The sequence below is a fragment of the Magnusiomyces paraingens genome, assembly GCF_902498895.1.
Source record: "Magnusiomyces paraingens strain CBS 517.90 genome assembly, contig: contig3, whole genome shotgun sequence".
Classification (NCBI taxonomy): Eukaryota; Fungi; Ascomycota; class Dipodascomycetes; order Dipodascales; family Dipodascaceae; genus Magnusiomyces; species Magnusiomyces paraingens.
Window position 1 is genome coordinate 2,130,382 of NW_022474069.1, and position 22,318 is coordinate 2,152,699.

The 22,318-nt window shown below is 38.2% G+C and overlaps 5 protein-coding genes across 5 annotated transcripts; 4 read left to right on the forward strand and 1 right to left on the reverse strand.

Annotated features, from left to right (window-relative positions):
- Positions 1 to 694: 694 nt before the first annotated feature.
- SAPINGB_P003970 (uncharacterized protein) lies at positions 695 to 6,794 on the forward strand (the record flags this gene model as incomplete). The annotated part of the gene is made up of 2 exons (XM_031998685.1): positions 695 to 720; positions 815 to 6,794. The coding sequence occupies 2 exons, from the start codon at positions 695 to 697 to the stop codon at positions 6,792 to 6,794; spliced, it is 6,006 nt and encodes a 2,001-aa protein (XP_031854576.1).
- Positions 6,795 to 7,199: 405 nt separating this feature from the next.
- On the reverse strand, positions 7,200 to 9,573 carry SAPINGB_P003971 (uncharacterized protein; the record flags this gene model as incomplete). Its single annotated transcript, XM_031998686.1, has 3 exons — positions 7,200 to 9,053; positions 9,121 to 9,207; positions 9,523 to 9,573. 3 exons carry the CDS (start codon positions 9,571 to 9,573, stop codon positions 7,200 to 7,202), a joined length of 1,992 nt encoding a protein of 663 aa, XP_031854577.1.
- A 508-nt stretch (positions 9,574 to 10,081) lies between these two features.
- SAPINGB_P003972 (uncharacterized protein) lies at positions 10,082 to 10,695 on the forward strand (the record flags this gene model as incomplete). Its single annotated transcript, XM_031998687.1, has 2 exons — positions 10,082 to 10,164; positions 10,263 to 10,695. The coding sequence occupies 2 exons, from the start codon at positions 10,082 to 10,084 to the stop codon at positions 10,693 to 10,695; spliced, it is 516 nt and encodes a 171-aa protein (XP_031854578.1).
- Positions 10,696 to 14,527: 3,832 nt separating this feature from the next.
- Positions 14,528 to 16,288, forward strand: SAPINGB_P003973 (uncharacterized protein; the record flags this gene model as incomplete). The annotated part of the gene is made up of 1 exon (XM_031998688.1): positions 14,528 to 16,288. The coding sequence occupies one exon, from the start codon at positions 14,528 to 14,530 to the stop codon at positions 16,286 to 16,288; it is 1,761 nt and encodes a 586-aa protein (XP_031854579.1).
- A 2,227-nt stretch (positions 16,289 to 18,515) lies between these two features.
- Positions 18,516 to 21,782, forward strand: SAPINGB_P003974 (uncharacterized protein; the record flags this gene model as incomplete). Its single annotated transcript, XM_031998689.1, has 1 exon — positions 18,516 to 21,782. One exon carries the CDS (start codon positions 18,516 to 18,518, stop codon positions 21,780 to 21,782), a length of 3,267 nt encoding a protein of 1,088 aa, XP_031854580.1.
- Positions 21,783 to 22,318: the final 536 nt, after the last annotated feature.

A 22,318-nucleotide genomic window follows, 5' to 3' on the forward strand; every position in this document is an offset into this window, starting at 1 on the left:
AGAAAATCAAAATCAAAATCAAAAAAAAAAAAAAAAAAAAAAACATTTAAAAAATTTATTTAAAAACAAGAGAAATAAAAAATAAAAATAAAATAAAAATTTATTTTTTTTATTTTTTTTATTTTTTTAATTTTTTTAATTTTTTTAATTTTTTAATTTTTATTTTAAATTTTCCCCCCTCCCCCCCTCATAGAGTGGCAACTCACATATAAAATATAAATATAAAACCCTTTGCCCTCACCCTAACCCTATTCACATTTATTATTTTATTTTTTAACCGCACCCTAACCCACTTTTATACACACACACACACACACACACACCCTTCGGCCACGCGCAGCAAACACGCCTTGGGGCAAAACCCACTTTTTACGCGTCTATTTAAATCCCACAATCCCCCCCCACAAACGCGTTTTTTTTTTTTTTTTTTTTCAAAAATTTCAAACTCTTTTTTTTTTTTTTTTTCATAATTATGGGATTTTATTTTCTCCACTAAATTAGATATTTCAACAACAACTTTATTGTAAATATAAATATATACATATCAATCATACAATTATCGCCATCATTTCAAATTTCATATATATATTTTTTTGCACATCTTTATGTCTTCCTAAAGTCTCATTTCCTATACTTTAGTAATGTATTTTTATCAGCACTACAAAATTATTCTCATATTTATCAATAACTTAAAATGTCACGATTAGATCGATTAGTATTGTATGTATTATTATTATTATTATCCTGTTTTTTTTTTTTTTTTCTATTTTTAATTTTCTTCCATTCTAACTTTTTTTTTTTTTTTTTTTTTTAGACTCTTAGATACTGGCTCTTCGGCTTTTGTGCGCAATACTGCTGCTGACCAACTTGCAGATGTTCAAAAAGCTCATCCTGAAGACCTCCTCAACTTACTCGGAAGAGTCTTCCCTTATATGAAGTCAAAAAAATGGGATACGAGAATTTCAGCTGCTCGTGCTCTTGGCGGAATCGTCGCAAATTGTCCCAAGTGGGACCCAAATAACGAAGAGCCGGATGTAAAGCTTGACTCGGAGACTTCTAATGGATCCCAACTCATAAAATCCGAAAAAGATGAAAAACCAATTAAATCAGAAACTTCTGACCTAGAAATCAAATCTGAGCCTTCTGATACTGTAATCAAACAAGAAGACTCTACTACTTTCCTACCAACTGTCGTCAAGCAAGAAGATTCTGAAAAATCCACTTCCTCTTTAAAACCCCAAGATGATTTACCAGATACAATGTTTTCTTTTAAAACTTTTGACCTGAAGAAAATCATTAAAAAGGGGAAAAAACTCGTTGCTTCTGCTGGAAGCGAGTACGACCAACCTATCGGTGATACAGATTCCATTGACCAACTTCGCCGCCAAAAAATGGACTTGAAACGTCGTCTTGGTCTTGGAAATGAGTATATAGATGATGAGATTTTAAATGATTCTGACCTTGCTCACCCTATCCCTAAATCAGCTTCGCCTGCTGCTTCCCCCGTCGTTGGAATCACCACTGATAAACCAAAGAGACCTTCCTCTCGTTCCAAAAATAATTCTTCTCCTGCTCCAAAATCTGGCAGGGCTACCCCAGAACAATCTCAGCATGGTAATTCTCCTGCTTCTTCTTCTTCTTCTTCTTCTTCTTCTTTTTCTTCTGCTGGTACTGCCGCTGCCACTGCCACGGCTGCTCATCCAGCACCAGATCATGTTTCCGCTTCAAATGCACGACTCCGTGCCATGGCCCGCCGGAAAGCTAAAAATGATGCTAAACATAACCAAAATAAGGTTCGTGTCGTGGACCTGGCCGCTAGTTCGGCTGCTCGTCGCATGGACCAAGAAAGCCCTGCGCCTTCAGCTGTCAAAATGCAACAGGATGGAAGCGAGTGGACTACAACTGAACAAGGACACAATGACAAGGTTGTCATTGAGCACAAGGCTCCTAAGACTTCTCCCCTTCTCCAAATGGAGGGCTCAGCCGGCCGCGTTTGGCCATTCGAGGGTATTTGTGAGCTTCTCATGATTGATCTTTTTGACGCTGTCTGGGAGGTCCGCCACGGTGCTGCGCTGGGCCTGCGTGAAGTCATCAAGGTCCACGGCGCTGGCGCTGGCAGAGTCATTGGCAAGTCTCGCATAGAAAATGATGAGCGCAATAGAGCTTGGCTCGAGGATCTTTCCTGCCGTCTCTGCTGCATCTTTGCACTCGATCGTTTTGGTGACTATGTTGCAGATCAAGTGGTTGCCCCTGTCCGCGAATCTGCCGCTCAAACTTTAGGTGCCCTTCTTTTACATCTCCCTGATTCTGTCATTAAAAGCACTTTTGACGTTTTAACTCGTCTAGTTCTTCAAACTGATTTGGATCTGCCTGCCCCACTTTGGGAGGCTTGCCATGGTGGCATGCTTGGTCTTCGTTACCTTGTTTCTGTTCGTAATGACATTTTATTCAAGAGTTCAGATTATCTTGACGGCCTTATTGCATGCGTAATTCATGGCCTTAAGGAATCTGATGATGATGTTCAAGCTATGAGTGCTGCTACTCTCATTCCAATCTCAAACGAGTTTGTTACTCTCCGTTCCAAAACTATCCCAGCGCTACTCGATGTTCTCTGGGGCTGTTTGGCAGAGCTTAGAGACGAACTTAGTGCCAGTATTGGTAACGTCATGGATCTTCTCGCCAAGCTAAGTGAGTATCCTCAGGTTCTTGAAATCATTAAAGAAAATGCGGAACATGATCCCTCCAAATCCTTTTCCATGTTAGTTCCTCATCTCTCTCCATTTTTGCGTCATTCAATCACAAACGTTCGGAAATCTGTTTTGCGTGCCCTTTTAACTTTTTTGGCTATTGATGGCCCTGGTACCAAGGACTGGATCAATTCCATTGTTTTACGTCTTGTTTTCCAAAATCTCCTTGTTGAGCAAAATGAAGACGTTTTAAATCTTTCTCTTAACCTCTGGAATGCTCTCTTGGACCATTCCATCGAACATTCTCCAAACGGTACATACAGCATTACAAAACTTTTAGGGCCTCATGCAAAGTCTTTACTTATATTGTTAATGACCCCTATTGGTGCCTCTAGAACATCATACAAGATGGATACAACTCTCATGATTAAACCTACCGGTGCCCCGCTCACCCTTCCTGTTTCCAATGGCAATGGTTCAGATTCCAAATCTACAAATAAGCGTAAACGTCGCACCACCACACCTGCTGCTCCAAAAGAATCCTCAATCCCGGTTTCTTTTGAGGTCAACATCGATAGCCCCATTCTCAAGGGCGATGTCACACTTATCGGGTTCTCCACTTTCCTCCGCACTAGAATTGCGTCTTCAAAAGCTTATGGCCGTTTGATTGCAATGTGGGAGCCTTCTGAAGTTTCATCTCTCTTTGTTTTTAACAAGTACATCTTTTCCACCTTTTCTACCCAGCGTCTTTTAACTGGTGTTATTCTCGAAGAGTATGGCCGATCACTTTCTCCTGAAATGACTCAAAACCCTAGCCATGTTCAGTACAAGAATGTCAATATCGAACTTTTCACCTCCATTCTTAATAATGACCAACCCATCCCCATGTATAGAGATTTTGTTCCTTACCTCAAGGCTGTGCGCACCCAGTGTCTCACTCTCTTCAGTGTCTTTGTTGACTCCGCCAAGTTATCTGCTAATAAGATTCCTCAGCTTGCTGTTGTTGTTCAAGGCGAAGCTGAAGCTGGTCCTGAGTCTTTTAGCATTGACACTGCTCAATCTGTTGCCACTGTTACTTATGACAAGCTTCGCCGGTCGCTTTCTGCTGGATACCGTATCACATATGCAAAAGTGCTGGATGATGCTCACCGAAATCTTCTTCATTCTATTCAAGAAGCCCATGATGCTAAATCCTCTCGCGACATTAGCATATTTTCAGCGGTTGCTGCAGCATATGTCAGCTTTAACACTCTTCCAAAGAAACTTAATCCTATTATCCGCAGTCTTATGGACAGCGTCAAAGCTGAGGAACACCGCCAGCTTCAATTGCGTGCTGCCTCTTCCATTTCCCGTTTGGTAACTATGTTTGTTGACATGGGCAAGACTGGTGCTTCCGACAAGATTGTCAAGAACCTTTGCTCATTTCTTTGTGTGGACACTTCCGAGGTACCTGAGTTTCACCCCAATCAACTCTTCTTGGATAAAATTTTGTCTCTGCGCAAGGAAGAAGCCAAGTCTGACCCTGCCGACATTATTGCGCATCAGCGTGAAGTTCACGCGGCAAAGATTAAGCGCCTGGGTGCTCAGACTGCTTTGGAAAACATGACACGCCATTATGGCTCACAAGTTTTCAACAAACTGCCCAAGCTCAAGGAGTGCATGTTTAATGCTCTTCCAGATGCCGATTATAACATTACTCAGCTGCCACCTGATATCGAGGATTCTGAGTCCACTTATGGCCAAGACATTATTGACGCCTTGTCAGTAATTCGTGCTTTACTTCCATTCGTTGACCCTTCTCTGCATGATGACTTTAAGCCAATCTTCCCTCTTATCCAAAAGATTCTTACAGTTAAGTACTCTGTTCTTAGATATGCAGCTGCTAAGTGCTTTGCTTCTATTTGCAGCGTCATGCCCATCACTGGTATTACTTTCCTTGTAGAGAACATTCTCTCCATGGTTTCTAATGCTCTTGAAATTTACTCTCGCCAGGGTGCTATTGAATGCATTTACCATCTTACTGCCACAATGGGATCTGATATTCTTCCCTACGTTGTCTTCTTGATTGTTCCTGTTTTGGGTCGCATGAGTGATGCTGATCAAGATATTCGTTTACTGGCTACAACTACATTTGCTTCAATCATCAAGCTTGTTCCTCTTGAGTCTGGTATTCCTGATCCTCCAGGAATGTCGGGAAAGCTTTTGGAAGGAAGAGACCGTGAGCGGGAGTTTATTTCTCAAATGCTTGATGTCAGCAAAGTTCAAACGTTTAAACTTCCTGTTGCTATCAAGGCCAGTCTTCGATCTTACCAGCAGGAAGGTGTTAATTGGCTTGCCTTTCTCAACAAGTACCACCTTCATGGTATTTTATGTGATGATATGGGTCTTGGTAAAACTCTTCAAACAATTTGCATAATTGCCAGTGACCACCATCTTCGCGCTGAGGAACATGCAAAATCACATTCTCCAGAATCGCGACGGTTGCCATCCATTATCATTTGCCCGCCTACTCTTACTGGCCACTGGATGCATGAGTTTAACACTTATGCTCCATTTATCAAGTGTTTATGCTACGTCGGGCCTCCTAATGTTCGTCAAAAGCTCATCCCCACTTTCAATGATTACGACGTTGTCATCACCTCGTATGATATTACCAGAAATGATATTTCTCACATTAACCAACAAAACTGGAACTACTGCACCCTCGATGAAGGCCATATTATCCGCAATGCGTCTTCCAAGCTTACTCAAGCTGTCAAAAAGCTTATTGCAAACCACAGACTTATTCTTTCTGGTACTCCTATTCAAAACAACGTTTTGGAACTTTGGTCGCTCTTTGACTTTTTAATGCCTGGATTTTTGGGTACTGAAAAGGTTTTCAATGAGCGCTTTGCTAAACCTATTGCAGCGAGTCGTAATAGTAAGAGCTCTTCCAAAGAACAGGAGGCTGGTGCCTTGGCTCTTGAGGCGCTCCATAAGCAAGTACTTCCATTTTTGCTGCGTCGTCTTAAGGAAGACGTTTTATCTGACTTGCCACCAAAGATTATCCAGGATTACTACTGTGAGCTTAGTGATTTGCAAAAGCAATTATATGAAAGCTTTGCCAAAAAACAGAAACCTTCGGTTTCCTCTGAGGTTGGATCAAAGGAGGGCAAGCAGCACATTTTCCAGGCTCTACAGTACATGCGCAAGTTGTGTAACCACCCTGCTCTTATTATGAACCCCAAGCATCCTCAATACCAATTGGTTATGCACCAGCTACAAGCACACCACGATAATATTCGCTCCATTCAGCATGCTCCTAAGCTTCTTGCTCTTCAAGAACTGCTCAAGTCGAGTGGCATTGGTGTCAATAATAACGATGCGGTTGCTACGACTAACGGAAGCAATAGCAGCGTTGTTGCTAACCAATTGAATGAGCTCAATGCCGGTGTAACTTCGCAGCATCGTGCTTTGATTTTCTGTCAGCTCAAGGATATGTTGGACATTGTGGAGAACGATTTGCTCAAGAAATACATGCCATCAGTAACATACATGCGTCTTGACGGTAGCAAGGATGCTCGTATTCGTCACGAAATTGTGCAAAAGTTTAATAGTGATCCTTCTATCGATGTTTTATTGCTGACAACTCACGTTGGTGGTCTCGGTTTGAACTTGACGGGTGCTGACACTGTTATTTTTGTTGAGCACGATTGGAATCCTATGAATGACTTGCAGGCCATGGATCGTGCGCATCGTATTGGTCAGAAGAAGGTGGTCAATGTTTATCGTCTAATTACGCGCGGTACACTGGAGGAGAAAATTATGGGTCTGCAAAAGTTTAAGCTTAACATTGCATCAACTGTCATTAACCAGCAAAACTCTGGACTGGCGTCCATGGACACGGACCAGTTGCTGGATCTGTTTGAGACGGATGCAAGTATTGAAGGCATAGGCAAGGGTGGAGCTGGAGGGGCTGGCGATGATGAAGGTGCTCTTGACGAGACGGGCCAGATTAAGGGCAAAGGAGCCAGTAATCCTATTGGCGAGCTTGGAGAGCTCTGGGATGAGAAGGATTACGAGGAGGAGTACAATTTGGACAATTTCATTCAAAATCTTAAAGTATAGTAGAAAAGAAAAGAGACTTATTGCATGCCATTTTTTTTTTTTTTTTTTTTTTTTTTTTTTTTTTTTTTTTTTTATAATTTCTAAATCAATGCATTTTTTTTTTGTATTTTGAAACCTAATGTAAACAGAACTTAGTTGAGTTTTTATGACTTCATCTTTGGGGAAATGTTTTATTTTATTTTATTTTATTTTATTTTATTTTTTTTTCAGTTAAAGAGCTTTGTAGAGTTTATGAGAACAATTACGATTCAAGGTATTAATATTTTTCAAACCATTTCAATTTCAAACAAGTTTATTTTACTTTTATCATTTTATCCAAGAATAAATGCAAATTTTTTTTTTTTTTTTCATAAAATAATAAATCATCTTTTCTTCTTCTTCTTCTTTTCTTATACTATTTATTGCTTATTCTGTATATCGGAAATCACCCAAAATAAAAGGTTTATTGGGCAACCGACCATGAATAGGCATAAGAATCCGCATCTTACGGCGATTATCATCCGCCTCAACCACATGAACAAAACACCTCACAGCTGCCTTGGCAATTGAATCTATTGAATCATCCACGCTCGCATCTACTACCGCAAGAAGCCCATTCTCCACAATGGAACTAGGTTCGAGCTTAATAAGATACTTTGGCTTTTTCGGAACTGAGGAAGTAACTACACCTGTAGTGCTTGTTGTTGATGCTACAGGTGCACGAGCACTTTCGTCAAAGGGCTCGTAGTAATCGTCATCATCATCGTCATTGGACCCGTTTGCTGTGAATTCTGCGCCAGCCGTGTCGCCTGAAAGAACCTCGCCGGAGTCGGAGAGCTTGTCCTCAGCAATACGGTAAATATGAAGCATTGAGTAATCAACCGTTATGGTATATGGTGACAAGGGTTGTTTGGGTGTACCATAAAAGTATTCATTGATGAGCCGCGACTGCATTGAGACCAGAAACTCTGGGGACCGGATCACAGCTCCACCTGATTTAGGAACTGACACCACAGTAACCTTGTGGGTGATTGTTGACGGTGATGGGGTTACAGACGAGTTTTCAGTAGTGGTATCAGCAGAGGTACTTTTGGAGGGGTCTGTTTCTTCAATGGGTGGTGTAGTTGTATCCAAAGCGGGAGTTTGTTGTTGTTCAGTAGCAGATGTATTTACAATTTTCTTAATCTCGTCGACCAAATCTGATCCATCAGCACCAACAACTAACACCACATTAATGGCAAAATCGGCAATGATACGGGCAACAAGTGAACGGGCCAATTCTTTGTTTTCCTGGGCCACTAGTTCAGCCGGGGTATCGACGTAGATTCCAGTTGCAGCAGCAATTGGGTCCTGGTCCAGTCTTTCGCGCACGTTTTTCGCGAGCAATGAGATACTTTCACCGTAATACTGTACATTTTTCATGGGATTATCGAGTCCAAAAAAACGCACGAGAGGCTGTTTTGGGTGAAACAGGGCAGGTCCTGTAATGGCACTACCGCCCCAACCTTGTTCAATCTCCAAAATGTCAGCAAGCACGGTGGCCGAGAGCGCGCCAGGCGCACAAAACACCGACTCGACAGGGTCCAAGTTCACAACAACTGGCGTGCGCCCACGTTTACAATCGTAAGACACCAGGGTTTTACACAGAGATGTCTTACCACAGTCACGAGGGCCCAACAGCAACACCCGTGGACTAGCATTAGTAGAGGGAGGTGATGATGAGTTTGAAGGAAGCTCTAGGGCTTGTTTCTGGCGAATGTTTTCAAATGCAAAATGCAAGTTTGCATAAAAGGTCATTTCTGTTTTATCTGAAATGTGTTCCGAAATGACAGTATTGTTGATTACAGGTGCTGATGTTGGTGTTGGTACAGCATTGTTGTTTTTTGTTTCTGATCCGTCAGGGTTCCCAGGTTCTTGATTTGGATTTGTTTTTTTCTTGTCATCATCATCATCATCATCGACGGTTGAGCCTTCAAACCCACCTCCAGGCAAAAAATCAGAAAAGTTTGATGTGCCACTTCCTAGAGACCCAGATCCAGATGCAGTGGAAATTCCAGTTGCATTTCCGCTGGGCTTGTAAGAAGCTGCAGAAGCACCGGAGCCACTTCCTCGAATGCTTGCGAGACCAAGGGTTTGCATACCGAGACTGTTTTTAGAGATATTTTTGTATTCAAAAGTACAACCATGCCAGGTGTAGATTGCACCCTTGTAGTTTGCAAAAACATACTCAGGGCCTTGTGTAATTTCGGTTCCAAAGATTTCGGCGGTACCTTTTAATAGCTGTGTATTGTTAGATTTTAAAATCGATTGTAAGTTGATTATTCATTGAGTGTTAAAATGGGCATACCTTGATGCTGTATTTACATCGCTGGGGGATTTCAAACCGCCATTCATAATGCGGTTGCAGCGTGATGACCGAAGTCTCTGGTTTCCCCTATAAGGAAAATAAAAAAAAAAAAAACCTCCATGTGGTCAATATACGATGAAAATTCCAGATTTCTTAATCTCTTTGAAAAAAAAAAAAAAAAAAAAAAAAAACAAGTTTTTTGTTTCAAAACACTCAAGCAATATGAAATATTTTTCAATTTCTCACTTTAACAAAATTCAATGTGTGTATAAAGGCATGCGATCCAAGTGACCAAAAAAAAAAAGTCGAGGAATAAGAGCATGCTTAATCAAACACATTTTTTTTTTTCGTTTTCTTGAGTCCTCCTGAAATCAAAAAAAAAAAAAAAAAAAAGTTTCTTACATTTGTGTCAACGGTTGAAAACGAATTAAAGCCTGGAATGTTGGCTGCCATTTCTTCTTCTTCTTCTTTTTTAAATATAAGTCCTTTATATCCTTCTATCCCAAAGTCCAGAGTTGTTTATAGATTACAGCAGAAAAAGAAAAAAAAGAGACAATTGTCTTTTAATCTTTTATCAAGAATTCTAAAAAACAGAAAAAATAATAATAATAATAAAAATAGGGAAAAATTACTCCCAGAGATAAATTAGGGACGAGGATAGTTTTGTAAAGAGGGGTAGATAATTAAAAGATTTGTAATTTAGAGAAGAATCACCAGAATGAATATTTGGGAACGGTGGAGTGAAATTTTATGGAAGAAGAAGAAGGAAAAAAAAAAAAAAAAAAAACATAAAGTGCAAAGTGTCAAGTATTATTAATCATGACTAATAAATCCATAACATTAACGCGTTTTTTTTTTTTTTTTTTTCCACTGCTTTAAAATTTACTTTTTTTTTATTTTTTATATTTATTTTTATTTTCCCATTGACCATTGCCATCATTTGAAAAAATCTTGCAAACAAATGTCATCTTTAGAATCACAAGCGCTGAGTCGGAAAGAGCGGCTGGCTAAGCTGCGAAACATTAAAAAGGGCACTGAAAATGGGTAAGTTTAGAAAGAGATCAATATTACTACTACTACTACTACTACTATGATGATGATGATGATGAAAATTATTGGCTAATACAATATATATATTTTAGAGCTTCAAATTCAAAGGAAGAATCTGATGCTTTCGAGCCATTGAAGCCCATTGGTAAGAATTATAACGTAGAACTTCGTGGGCCTCAGTCTGGGTTTAATGGGCCTCCAACATTGCGGCTTGGAACGGACGAGACAGTAGAAGCTGTTTCAGCTGAATTTGAGCGGGAGACTTTGGCGCGTCTTCGCGAGCGGGGTATATCATCTACGGGACCTAGGGCAGAAACAGAAGATGAAACTGGATCGACTAAGACGGGACTTGATTTAGAAAGCTTACAACCCAAACGGGCGAACTGGGACTTGAAGAGAGATGTAGAGCCACAACTGAAGGTACTGGAGGCTCAGACTCAAAACGCAATTGTGCAGATTGTGAGAGAGCGACTGAAGGCTGATGTGAAGGAGTATGGAGAGAAGAAGCAGTCAGGGGGTTCTTGAAGGAAAAAAAAAAAAAAAAAAAAAAAAAAAAAAAGAAGAAGAAGAATAAGCGAGTTTTAGAGAGAATAAAAAAGAACGATAAGGCGGAGGGTCTAAACGATGACGTATTTGTTTTGCATTTAATGAAGAAAGAGGCTGCTAGACTAGGACAAATGGATGATACCCTTTTGATATGAACAAATAAAGCAAACCAGTGATGAAAATTCTTGTGGTTAAATGAGGCATTTTGAAGATAACAAGAATAACAACAACAACATCATCATCATCATTAGAAAATAGACATGAGTTTGAATTCTTTTGATTCTTTGTTTGAGGAGAAGGATATTTGATATTTATATATATTGGATAATTGAGAAGTGGCTCAGTTGAATTGAAAGTTGTTGTTAGTGTGTGACATTGTTGATGGATATTATAATATAATTATGCACTATACCCTCATCTTTTAGTTGCTTTTAGTTGTTTTTATTTTTATTTTTTTTAGTCATTCAAAGATCGATTGATCTGTTAATTGATTTATTGATTTATTGATTAATTAAATGGAAAATATAAGGTAATTACCTTATATTTTAGTTATTATAATAAATAATAGTTAGGCCTCTTTTAATGATAAAAGTGAATAAGTGTTGATTTAATTTCAGTTAGGGACTTTGAGATTTTCAACAATTGGTTAGTCAATTGATCAAAAAATAATAATAATAATAATAATAATAATAATAATAGTATAAAATATAATTAAATATAATATTCATTTAAATCAAAATTTTGGGTTTTTGCTATATAGTGAATGGTTATTTATTTGTTATTATAATAATAACTATTTTAAAAAAAAAAAAAAAAAAAAAAAAAACAAATTGAACGATTTAATGCGTAGAAGAAACAGTTTCCCAAGTGGCTACAAATTGTTTTAAATCTTGACATGCGACTAAAAGGAAGGAATTTTTTTTCTTTTTTTTCTTTTTCTTTTTCTTTTTTCCCACTAAAAAAAGCTTTCAACGTGGCTCAAAAATAAACTCATCGGCTTACACACACATACACGTTTGACTGTGATTTGATTAGTGCTAAGAAAAAAAAAAATACGAGATACTATTATTCAGAGTGATATATATATATATATATATATATATATATATATAAAGAAAAGAAGAATTGACAAGATTAAAAGAAAAAAAAAACAAGTTGATATACATTGATGTATAAAAATATATGATTTTTTTTTATTTATTTATTTATTTATTTTATTTCATTTTATATGTTTAAAGCAATTTTGTTCAGTTTTGATTAAATATCATCAATTAGTTTCTATTCTGAAGCAATTTTGACAACAGAATAAAATATAACATATAAAATATAAAATAACAACTTGGCTTTTTGTTCCCCCCTAAATAAAAATAAGTAAAAAATAATATAGATAAGAAAAGACATTTATGTGAATTATTCTAATTAATTATAATTAATTATAATTAATTGAAATTAAATATGTCAACTTGTAACGTTGGTGGTATTTTATTTATATTTTATTTATTTATTTATTTATTTAACTATATCTGTCTATCATATTTTCTTAATATTTAAGACAGTAGGTAAGAAAGCTTAGGTAGCCAGTCAAATCTTGAATATCTTTAATAGGTGAGTATTCAGTTTCCAAGAATCTGGCCTTAAACGTAGACAGTTATTAATGCTTCTGCTTTTGAACAAATAGGGTATTTTATATATCTATATATCTATATATTTATATTGATTTATTACATTAAGATATTTATTCATACAACTCAAACAGTTTGAAGTTAGTCAACTGGAAAAAAAAAAAAAAAAACTTGAATTGTACAACTTAGGGGTTACTTTCCTTTTTTTGTTTCTGTAATTCAACTTTTGTTTAAATCTAACATTTATATTATAATCTATGATGAAAAAAAAAAAAAAAATTAAGGCCTCTCTTTATATAAGACAAGGAAGAAGAATACGCAGGTGAACAGATTATATTTTTTTTAAATTCAAGGAAATCATTATCAGCTACATTATTGCTGCTTACAGCCGGATTATTCAACTTTGGTTAACTTTCTTTTTTTTTTAATTTCTTATATATTCTCATAAATTTCTATTTTTTCTTTTTTTTTTATTTTTCTAAATAGGGAATTTTTGTTGATCATATCTTATTCTTTCAATTACAAATTCATATATATATATATATATTTATTTTTATTTTTATTTTTTTTATTTTGACACTTGTGGATGGATGATTATTATTCCACCTTTTTTTTTTTGGATCCTCGGCCCGGTTTTTTTATCTTCTTTGCTAAGTCAAAAAGAGAAGCAACAATATTTCTTAGACCTAAAGAAAGATAGCAATTACATAATCACCAGCCGTGCTTATGAGCTTAATTTTTGGTTTTTTTTTTTTTTTTTTTTTAGTTTAAAGGAAATTTCGATGCTTATATAAAACAGTTTTTAAAAATTTATAAAAGAAAAACAACATTAAAATTTTGCAATTTATATACAATTTACATTTTAAAATATAAAATATAAAAATAATAAAAAAATAAAAAAAAAAATTTCGATAAAATGATTGAAAATCATTCTGACATCAGTTAAAATGAAAAAAAAAAGAAAAAAACACACACACACACAAAAGCTTCTATTAATTATTGCGTAATTCGTTTTTTTTTTTTTTTTTTTTTTTTTTGATGCTTACAAGACTTAAAAAAAATTATTGTCAAACATAAAGTGGCTCATATTAGTTAAGTCACATCATGATTCCTTCCTTATTTTTATTTATTTATTTATTTTATATAAAACAATAATGAAATGAAATGAAATGAAATGAAAAAAAAAAAGAATTAGAAAACATGGCTAAAATTTATACACATGATATCCATTGATGGATATCCACAAACTGGCTTTGTGACAAAAAAAAATAACATTCTTTGCAAAGGGTTTTTATTTATGTGTGTCGGTACCCCAGATGCCAGTTTTTTTTTTTTTTTAAGAAGATGGGGGAAAGAATAAATGAGAAATATTCAAATCTTTTGAACTTCAAAAAGAGATTATAATTATTATTGAAATTATATTTGTATTTGTATTTGTGTTTCTTGAGAAATAATCATTTTTTTAAATTAACATTTTGATTAAGAAATCACAAATTTTTATTTTCTTTTATTTATTTCTTCCAAAATCCCCTTAATAACGGCTTTTCCCTTGTATGGAAGTCATTTTTTGCACGTGGAATAAGTCATAGCCAGACTTTTTCGTCATCATCATTATCATCATCATAATGATGATAATATGGATTTAGGAATGAGCAATAAAATAAAAGAAATCTTTTTTAAAAAAAAAAAAAAAAAAAAGTCCATAACTGGCTTCTATCTTAACCGAGGCCACAACACACACACACACACGGATTAAATAATCACAACCAGCAGCAGGCCTTCGCAATTAAAACTGCTGTTGCTGCTACTGCCACTGCCCCTAAACTGGTTGTGTGCCGATTTAGCCAAAGGAGCTTTTTTTTTTTTTTTTTTTATTCTTGAAAATATATAGAAAACATATAAATCAACATTATTTATATATATTATAATATATATATATATCAAATTAAAAAAAAACATATACAATCAATAGCCATAAACACAAGTCCCGGGGAGGTTTTTTTTTCTATATAAATACCCATTCAATCCCTCCCAATGATTGCCTTTTCTGTATTTTTAAAAATCTTTTTTATTTTTTTTTATTTTTTTATTTTTTATAAATTTACCTTCAATTCCCTATCATTTTGAATCCCATTCAATACTTCATCATATATATACAACACACATATACCTTCCAACATTTATAAAAAATGTCAAATAGTGACATTCAAACACAAGAAACATATGGCGACAAGCCAGCCAATGAAAAAATCTCAGACTCGTCTTCAGATAACTCAAACGAAATCTACATTCCAGAAAATGACGATATCCCATTATCTCTTACAGAAAAACCACAACCATTCCATAATCCAAAAGAAAAAGAAGAAGATGAAGAAGACCACCATCATGCCCATCAACACAATCCAGATGAACCAGTGCCACTAGAATCCCTCGATTGGGACAGCCCCGATGACCCGGAAAACCCGCAAAATTGGAGCAACCTGAAAAAATGGGTCATCACCATGACAGCTGCCTTTATGTGTCTCTCCGTCACTTGCGGCTCTTCCCTCTTCGTCTCAGGAACTTTCGATATGATGGTTAAGTTCCATGCCTCTCAAACTCTAGTCCTTTCCGGTCTTACCTTTTACCTCATTGGTCTCTCACTCGGCCCTGTTCTCGGTGCCCCCCTTTCAGAGATTTTTGGCCGTAAAATCGTTTACCTTACCTCCATGCCCATCTCCATGCTTTTCGTCATGGGCGTTGGTCTTTCCACAAACATTTGGTCCGTTCTTATTCTTCGTTTCTTCTCGGGCTTTTTCGCCTCCCCAGTCATGGCCATTGCTGGTGGTACCATTAGTGATCTCTGGTCCATTGAAATGCTTGGCGTTACAATGACTGCCTTTTGCTTTGCTCCCTTTGCAGGCCCTGTTCTTGGTCCCATCATGGGCGGCTTTGCTGTTGCTGCTAAAGGCTGGAAGTGGACCATGTGGATCAGTCTCATGCTTTCTGGCGTCACTATCCCCTTCATTATCTGGATGCCTGAGACTTATAAGCGCACCATTATGCGTCGCCGTGCCAAGAAGCGTGGTATTACAATCCAAAAGCCCAAGATGGGCCTCGGCGGCTTCCTCAAACTCATTCTAGTTCTTACTGTTCTCCGTCCTCTTCAAATGCTTTTCGCCCGTGAACCCATTGTTATTGTACTTTCCATCTACTCTGCCTTTGTTTTTGCCATTCTCTTCGGCTTCTTTGAGGCTTACCCAGTTATCTATACTGGAGTCTACGACATGTCTCACTCCATCACAGGCCTTACCTTTATTGGTATTGGTGTTGGTTTGTGCTTGGGTGTCGTTGTTTTCCTTTCAATCGACCGCTTTATCTTTTATCCCACACAACCAGATGGTACTCGCATCCCTAAGGGTGAAGATGGCAAGCCCATCATCCCTACTGCTGAGTCTCGTCTGCTCCCTGCCAAAATTGGTGCAATCCTTCTCCCCATCTCACTCTTTTGGCAAGCTTGGACTGCACGCGCAAGTGTCCACTGGATGGCCCCGCTTGCTGCTGGTGTACCCTTTGGCATGTCTTTGCTGCTCATTTTCTTTTCTGTTCTTCTCTACTTTATGCTTTCATACCCTACTATTATTCTGGCTTCCGCGCTTGCCGCAAATAACCTTGCTCGTTATATCATTGCCTCTGTCTTCCCCCTCTTCACCGTCCAAATGTATAAGCGCATGCACATTTCCTGGGCTTCTTCCTTCTTTGCCTTTGTTGCTCTTGCCATGATGCCTATTCCTTGGCTCTTTGAGATCTACGGACCCCGATTGCGTGCCGGTTCTTACTTTAACCGCCTCATTGCAGAGGAAGAGCGCCAGAGAAAGGAGCGCGAGGAGGCCGGCGAGGAAGAGGACGAGGAAGACACTTTGTCCCTTGCTCTCGCCAGAACCATGTCGCGATCAGAGTCTATGGTGTAAAAAAAAAAAAGGATTGGCCCTTTTTTTTTTATTAAAAACCTTCATTCACTTGGCATTTTTTTCTCATGATTTTATGACTTTCCCTTAATAAAAATCTCCCTCTCTTTTCCCTTCCCCCCCACACCTTTAAAAAAAAATCCTTTAGTTTGTTTAGAATTTTTTAATGTATTATAGTTATGTTCAAAATTTGTGTATCATTTTCATTTTAAAACTGTATGGATTACTTGAGCTCATTTTCGGAAAAACTTTGAGTGGGTGAGAGAAGGTTAAGTAGTGTACCTTTCCACACACGGCTTCTTATTTTTCCGAAATCTCGAGCTTTAATAAGGCGCGAATTATTATTTATTATGATTATTCATTCAATATCTACAAATGTTATTTTACTTTTACAAACATTCACACATGGTCATAAAAAGAATGGAGCCTTAAATGATGGAGATAAAAATCAATATTGAAGTCAACAAACTAATAATATATAAAAAAAAAAAAGAAAAAAAAAACAAAGCATTGTATTTGATTTCTTTCTATTGTTTAATATATTAAGGCGGTATTCAAGTTACTTGATCAACCATCCAGTCAGACCATTTAAAGGGTCGTTGCTATGGACTAGACAACTGGGTATATATTGGTATATACCAAATGTTAGGTAGTTAATACAAACAAACAAATAAACAAACTAATTTTAACTATATCCACATCATCACCAAACCCTCCGAGGGAATGCTAGCATTAATTCAAATTAGTAGACCCATCCAGCATGCCATTCATTTTATTATTACGAAAAAGGTTAAGACATAATTATAATTAAGTACCGAGAACTGTGGCCGGTGTTGCTGTTGTTGTTGCTGTTGTTGATGGTGTTGCTGTTTTTGTTTTTATCTTCTTCACATGAGTGAACCTTCATTTAATGCCGACGTTACACCGACTTCCTTGTTTGTAGTTTGGGTTCGGTGCTGCACCGGTATGCACCAAACTTTTGTCAATAATAATAATTATTGTATAAAAAACAAAATTAATAATTTTAAAAAAAAAAACTCATCTTTCTTAGAAAGATATCTTTTTTTTTGTTATTTCTAATTAGGGGGGAGTCATTCTACTTGAGTCTTTCTTTGGTTTTCTGCTATCGTTCTTAAAATAAATTAAAAAATAAATAAATAAATAAAAAAACTGCAAACCTACATGCAAAGTTTGTTGTTCCTATGCAGAAAGAACAAAAATTTCCATGCAACCAGTTAACCAACAAAACAGGTTGCAACCAAGCGGTAATCTTCCCGGAATCAAATAATACCTGGGCAATATTTTGAGTCCAAACTATCGTAACATATATTTTCCTATGCAGATCTATCCCAGCACAAAAAAAAAAAAAAAAAAGCTTAAGATCTAAATGATGATTTAACATTAAAAGTGACGGTGAATATAGTTAAAACATTTAATTTACTACATTGATAGACCCTTAAATGATTCAAAACCTTTTATACCTAGTTAATGCTTCTTCCAGTTACCTATTGTTGAAACCTCATTCATTTTTTTTTCTTTAATCTTTACATTCCAACAAAATGAAGGCAGTAAGTGTCCTCTTTTTTTTTTTTTTTTCTTTTTTTTAAAATCGCGCATTGCGAAATTGTCTACGTTTATTCAGTGATTCAAACATTTAATATGCTTATAATCAACTTAATGGATTGTGTTTAACCGAAAAAAAAAGAAACCAAACATCATATTTTTTCTTTGAATAATCTTTTAATTTAATATTTTGGGTAGTCGCAAAATAAAGTCATTCCAAACTTTAATTTAAATGCCGAGGTTAAATAATATTTAAACTCACGTGAATATCACATGATTGAAAATTCAGGTTAGGGTATTTCTAAATAACAATTTTATTTTATTTATTTATTTTTTTCCACAAAAAATAAAAAAATACCTAAACCACCAATTTAATCATCACGAAACACAAACACGGACCAAAAACACACAGCTGAAAAAAAATATATATATATATATATATATATATATATTTGCCTATACTTACACTATACACAAACAAGGTCTTTTACCGTGGGACTGTACTTTACTATAATTTTTTTTTAAAAAAATACACGCGTCATACCCTTAATTAATATTTCATCCTTCAATTTCTACACTTTCGGAATAATACCCTATAGCCAGAGAAAAAGAAAAAACGCGTCAATTGACCTTCTCACTTTCTGCCACACTTTTAAAAAAATTCAAAATGACTTCGCAAAATGGCATCACAACAACTACAGAACTGACACCAGAAAAGGATGAATACGTGCCCATTTTATTTGACGAAGCTGGTGAAAAGAAAATCTCGATAGATGGCGAACTACTTGGCGACCGTGAATACCGTATTCATACATTCACGCTGCCAGGCCGCGGAAACAAGCTTTTCATGATGGCCACAGAGTGTGCCAAAGAGCTAAACTATCGAGATTCGTACCTTCTATTTAATAAAAACAAGTCACTATACAAAATGATTGCCTCTCAAAGTGATAAGGAAAAACTTATTGCGCTCAAAATTCTTTCTTATTCCTTTAGGTCTCGGCAAATAGCACTAGTAACGGCAAGGTCAATATTCCGCGAATTTGGTGCCAAAGTTGTAAAAGATGGATATCGCGTTAAAGATGACTATTGGGAACAAAAGGCTATAGAGGCAGGGTTCACTGAACAAGATAGAGTCGTTTTTGATGCAAAAAGATATGGCGGTGGCCCATCATCTGTAACAGTAGGCCCTGTGGCTCCAGCACAGGACTCATATCCCACGCAACGGGGTGGGGGAGGAAGTGGGGGTGGCAGTGGTGGAGGTGGCGGGGGTAGCGGAATTAATAGTAATAGCCATCATGGGCCTGGAAGCCATCATTCTCATCATCACTCCCACCACCACCAATCTCACTACGGACACCACAGTCAATTCCAAGCTTTTACAGCATCTAACGCATACAGTTCTCATAACCCTCTTCACCCACCTCCCATGAGTATGGCTTCACACAAACCGTTACCGTACCTTTCGGGCCCTGCTGCACAGTTCAATAATGCGGAATTACACTATCCCATTGGACTCTCTAGCATTGGTACTTTCCGATACGCCACAACACCTATCCCTTCAAATCATGGTGTAGGTGTTGTGCCAATGATTCCGCCACCACTTGGATTTAATTTCAACCCGTCTCTTGGAGTGTTTACTAAAAATCCAGCAACTGCCCCCCCAGATTCATTTCTGCCAGGTTCAGATATCTCGGGTTCGTTTGAGTTTCAGGACCATGCAGGATTCGCAGCCATTCTTTCGGCAAATAGCCGCGATTTGGCCGAAAGTTTGGCAAGATTTTCACCCAACGGAAATGGAGCAGCAGACAGTGCAACGTCTGTTACCCCTGTGATTGGAGGCCCTGGACGTGGATCAAGCAAACTGCTGACCGCAAAACTGGCTCTTTATTTGGGCTCTGCAGAACGTGCACAGGACGTGGAAACTTTCCATTCTGTGCTTAACTTTACTCACTATATTAACCAGCAGCGCAACCACCGGCGGCTTTTGTGGGAAACTTTCTGGCAACCAAAATCGCTTGTACAAATGGACTTTGACAAACATGCAGTTGAGGATAACCGCAAGCGACGAAAGCTGTTCCATGAGCAGGTCGAACAGAGGACCAAGAAGATTGAAGAAGTTAAAATTGAACATGCAACGCTTGTGCGTGAAGCCGAAGAAAACAAAAAAAGGTTGGCTGAAGAAGCTGCAGCGGCACGCGAAAAGGCAACCAGGGAAGCTGCCGAAAAGGAAGCCGCAGAGGCCATGGGGAAGTCAGACTCATCAAAGAGCTTACTGGATGATACTTCCAAAGCACCTTCATCATTATTTTTTAATGATCAAGATGATCCCATGAACTTTTTGAACACTGACAGTCTCATGAATGACGACGAAGACGACTTATTTGGCACAAAACCCAAAGAACTGGAAAAGACTGAGGAACAACCACCTGTAAAGCTGGACCCTGAACTTACAACAACCGACTCAACCAATCCTCCCGAACCCAAGTCTCCAATTGAGGTTGAAGAAGTCGAACCTGTTGAGTCTCTCGAATCAATGATTTCACGGATCCCCATTCCGCGCGAACCCTCGCCGGAACCCAAAATTGTGTCCTTTACCGAGACTGGCGTGTACATTGAGCGTGCTCCACAAACAGTGCCCATTGGCTTTACAAAATACATTGCTGGCGAGCTCGAAATGCCACAAGCAGAAATGCAACTTCTCCCGGACCCTCCCCTTGCTGTTCAGCCTTACGAGCCCACCGTGCGCCGGCCTCTAGTTTCTAATGCCATGCGTCCACCTGTACCTGCTCCGGGACCTCAACAGGGACCTCAACAGGGAACCCTCCCTCCACAACAAATGCCACCCGGAGCTCCAGGACCAGGAGTTCCACCTGGGTCGTCACATCCACCAATGGGTCCACCGGGATCGACTGCACCAGGATTCCCTCAGCAGCAGCAGCAGCAGCCACAGGTGCCACCAAACAAAATGATGCCTCTAAATAACTCTCCCATGCCGTCCCCCGCACCCAACCCTGTTCCAGCGCGCAGAGGACGAACTCCTGGAACAAGAGGTCGTCCGCCGACTCGTCATTTAAACCGTGGAGGTGGTCATATGGCTCATGGAAATATGAGTGCGGGTCAGATGCAAATGAAAACACCAGCACCAGGACTTCCAGGCCCTCAGCAAGGTCCTCCGAAAGGTTCTGTTCCTCCGCCACCAAAGCAGCAGCAACAACAACAACACCAGCAAGTGCCACCTCTACTGCAGCATCAGCATCAGCAACATCAACATCAACATCAACAGCAACAGCAACAGCAACAGCAACAGCAACAGCAACATCAACAGCAACAGCAACATCAACAGCAACAGCAACATCAACAGCAACAGCAACATCAACATCAACATCAACATCAACAGCAACAGCAACAGCAACAGCAACAGCAGCAGCAGCATCAACAACATCAGCAGCATCAACATCAACAGCAGCAGCAACAGCCACAGGGACCATCTCCTTCACAACAGACTCCAGCACAGATTCAGGCTCAAGCACAGATTCAAGCACAGGCACAGGCGTTATTAGCAGCTGCGGCTCAGAACCGGTTGACGCCACAGCAACTTCGCAGCTTGACTCCGCAACAGATTCATGTGTTGCAACTCGCACAGCAGCAACAGCAGCAGTTTGCACATAAGCAACAGCAGCATGGGGCAGGGATTGGAGCCGGAATAGGAGGCCCTATGAATCAACAACAACAGCAACAGCCAGGTGGAGGAATAATACCGCAACAGCAGCAACAACAGAGAATGCCTCCACAGATGCAGCAGCAAATGACGCCGCAGATGCAGGCACAGTTACAGCAGCAGATGCTACAGCAGCAGCAGCAGCAACAACAACAACAAGGTGTACCGGATTGGCGTGCTCCCGGTATCGGTGGACCACGACCGGGCGGGTTTTAGCGAAAAGAATGGGGCCAAGAGCAGAGTAAAATTTGAAGGTAATTAATGAAAGTTTTTTTTTTGAAAAGAAAAAAAAAATAGATAAAAAGCCGAGAAAAGGTACTATAGATGTAAGTTTAGGTTAGAAAAAAAAAGATTTCATCCTTTTCCAGGCATAATAATAAACAATAGGATAGAACGCGGGTAAAGTTATTTGATATAAGAGAACTTTCCGGGACTATAGAAGTACGAGAGTTTAGTATGATGAAGGAGTGTTTTTAAAAGGTGGGGGTTGTATCTTTTCCTTAGTTCTGAGACAAGCTTGGAAATGAAAAACGGGCACACAAACTAGTTTAGTCTTGGTAGTATTTAATGGAACAATACAACGGGATATTTACGTCATAATGTGGGGGGACGAGAGGAAGGGGAAATCGATACAACCTTAAACTTTTCTTTGTAAGGTTGCAAAGGCCTCGAGAAACAAGAATCATCATATCGCGATAAAAAAAAAAAAAGAAAAAAGGTTACAATGTTTCAAACTTTTCATACAAGAAATT